At 36.7% G+C, this 2,500-nt stretch overlaps 1 protein-coding gene across 10 annotated transcripts in view; it reads right to left on the bottom strand.

The window, feature by feature from the left end:
• Positions 1–2,500, bottom strand: part of LOC113808166 (caskin-2) — a 187,813-nt gene that overhangs the window by 20,644 nt on the left and 164,669 nt on the right. For all 10 annotated transcript variants that reach the window (XR_011398815.1, XR_011398816.1, XR_011398817.1 and 7 more), the window contains 2 exons: positions 573–688; positions 208–348 (listed from right to left, as the gene is read on the bottom strand). Coding sequence is in view for 7 of the 10 variants with exons in the window: in XM_070127035.1 (XP_069983136.1) it covers positions 208–348; positions 573–688 (257 nt within the window). In the remaining 3 variants the exon portion in view is untranslated. The remainder of the gene's footprint in view (positions 1–207; positions 349–572; positions 689–2,500) is intronic.

Below are 2,500 nucleotides of genomic sequence, written 5' to 3'. Positions count from 1 at the left end.
ACATATGTATATGCATATATACATAACCACTCTTACTCTCCTCTATCGTAATCTGTTCCCTTCCCTTTCTCTATTTCTATCTTACTTTCCTCTTCCCTTTCTTTCCCTCTCCTCTACCTCCCTCTCTCTCTGTCTATGTCTCTTCCTATTCCGTCTCCTTCCTCCTCCCTCTCCATTGCAAGCTGTTCCTGAAACCTTTTGTCTTACCTGAACATCAATGCCTTGGTCCTCGAGGGACGTCTGATGATGGTAAGTGAGATAGGAATAAGTTGTGTCTGGTGGGACATGGTGAGGAGAGCCAGGGGACGTCTTAGGGCACATCAGGTGAGCAAATTGAGGTACCTGTTGCTAATAAGAAAAACAAAGATTAATCAATCAATCTAATAACAAATTTTAGAAATACCATCTTATCATCATAATGCTAGCACATCGACATATAATCCTAATTATAGAAATACATCAATAATGGAAATGAATTCTCTATACCAAAAACATAACAGAATCCTTGCTGTTTTTTTTTTCTTGTTTTCTATGTGGAATGCACAAGATGGCCACAATAATGACATACTAACCTGGTGGTTTGTTGGGAAGGTGAACTGCTGGTTGTGGAAATGTGATGGGGAGTTGTTTCCATGCTGGTTGGCCCCTCCATGGCGGCCAAGCTGCCCATGGTCACAAGGGGCACCACCTACAATGAGAAAATAGAATAAATAAACATACAAAGATTTGCTCCAAGTATTCAAATTGTTGGAATAACAATTTAATAATTTTGTACTGTACTGCTGTCAACTCATGAAACTCATGCTATGGGAGAGTAATAGAAATGTAATTTGTAAACTACAAGAAACTAAAAACACTAATAAAGAAAATGATGATAATATAAGATTTCAAGAGACTTGCCCACTTCTATTCATACAGTTTTTTGTCTACCTTATAAAAAGATTATATAACTGAAGTGCAAATCAGGCACCCATAAAAATTCCTTAACAACTTATCACTTACTGGTGTGAATCATTCTAAAAATATGGAAAAAATAATGTTTCATGCCATTTATTTTACCTAAAAAAATTGATGCAAAGCAACATTTTTCTAAAAAGCAATCTCAGATTTAATCATAAAAAACCTTAGTATCAAACACAGCCTTCTTTCATCATCTTTTGTTAGGTCTGCTTATCTTATCAATCTATTTCAAATGGATTTTATCAAATGAACAAGTAGCAGTATGGGCATTTTTTGCAAGACCAATGATTAAGCACCTAAAGCCCACAGGAAATGCTCCCTCGAATACATACACATAAAGAGCAATCTAAAGAATGCCTTATTCATTCCTTCTTCACATGACACAGGCAACTGCAAACTCAATCTCTACAAGAGGCACCCTCAGGCCCTCGCAGTAAACAATAAGTGGGCATCGCAGGGCACCAAGGAGAGACCACTAATCATACCAACTGGTATGTTTTGAAGTGGTGCTCCATTCTATTAAGTACTGATGGAAGAGTCAGGGGTGTGAAGCAAAGACAGTATGTTTGGTATTCAAACCTTCACCTTTGCATCCTTTGTTGTCAGTGAAAAGGTTACTTTGATGAGGACATTGAAGATCAAAGTGAATTCTTTAAACAATTGTTTAATTACAAACTGAATTATGGTCAAACTGGCCAAAGTTATCAACTAATTTCAAATGCACATGTAAGTAAACTAATGAATTTGTATGGGATATAAAGACTGCAATATGAGCTCTGGGAAAACATGAGGAAACCAGAAAAAATGGGACTGACTCCACCCTTTTACCATACAGTACAAGGGAATTCTTTTCAAACTATGCAATGGTGGTTAAAATACTCCAGGAATTTATCATATATGAATTTAAGATAAATGTCCCAAAATACATTAGATTTTGCACCATGCAGATCACTGTAGGTGTTCATTACAAAAATGTTCAGTTGTATCACTGACATAAGAAGAACTGATTGGTTTAATTAGTAGAGTCAGCTTTAATTAACATCAGCATTCCAAAGGACTGAATCATCATACTGTTTACAACAACAGATATTGTTCTTATATGAGGGAGAGAGGATCAGTAAAACGCAAGTGGAAAAGAAACTGGGGAATAGAAATAAATTGCATTATAAAATAACCATTTCTCAAACCAGTGGTCCATTCCTTCACAAGGCACATCTCAGAGTGGTTGGCCTTCAGCTGAGCAAATGCCCTGTCTTACCAAATGGGATACAAAAATGTAGGAAATGCACCTTTCTGATCTTTGCAACTCAAAATGCCATTACAGGTATCACATCAAATATCTAGACTTAAATAATGGATCCTACCCGAGACTTTTTCTTGGAGACCATCAACACTTCCAGTATTTACTGCATGAAAAGTGTGCTTCCTTTATCCCACAAACAATTAATCTATTTACCTTTAGGGTCTTCAGTGTGAGGATTCTAACTTACCAGGTATAACAGGATGTCCCCCACATTCATTTACAGTGACTGAGCTCATG

The sequence above is a fragment of the Penaeus vannamei genome, chromosome 11, assembly GCF_042767895.1.
Source record: "Penaeus vannamei isolate JL-2024 chromosome 11, ASM4276789v1, whole genome shotgun sequence".
NCBI lineage: Eukaryota > Metazoa > Arthropoda > Malacostraca > Decapoda > Penaeidae > Penaeus > Penaeus vannamei.
The sequence above is the reverse complement of the archived record's forward strand: the minus strand, read 5'-3'. Positions and strand labels throughout refer to the sequence as shown.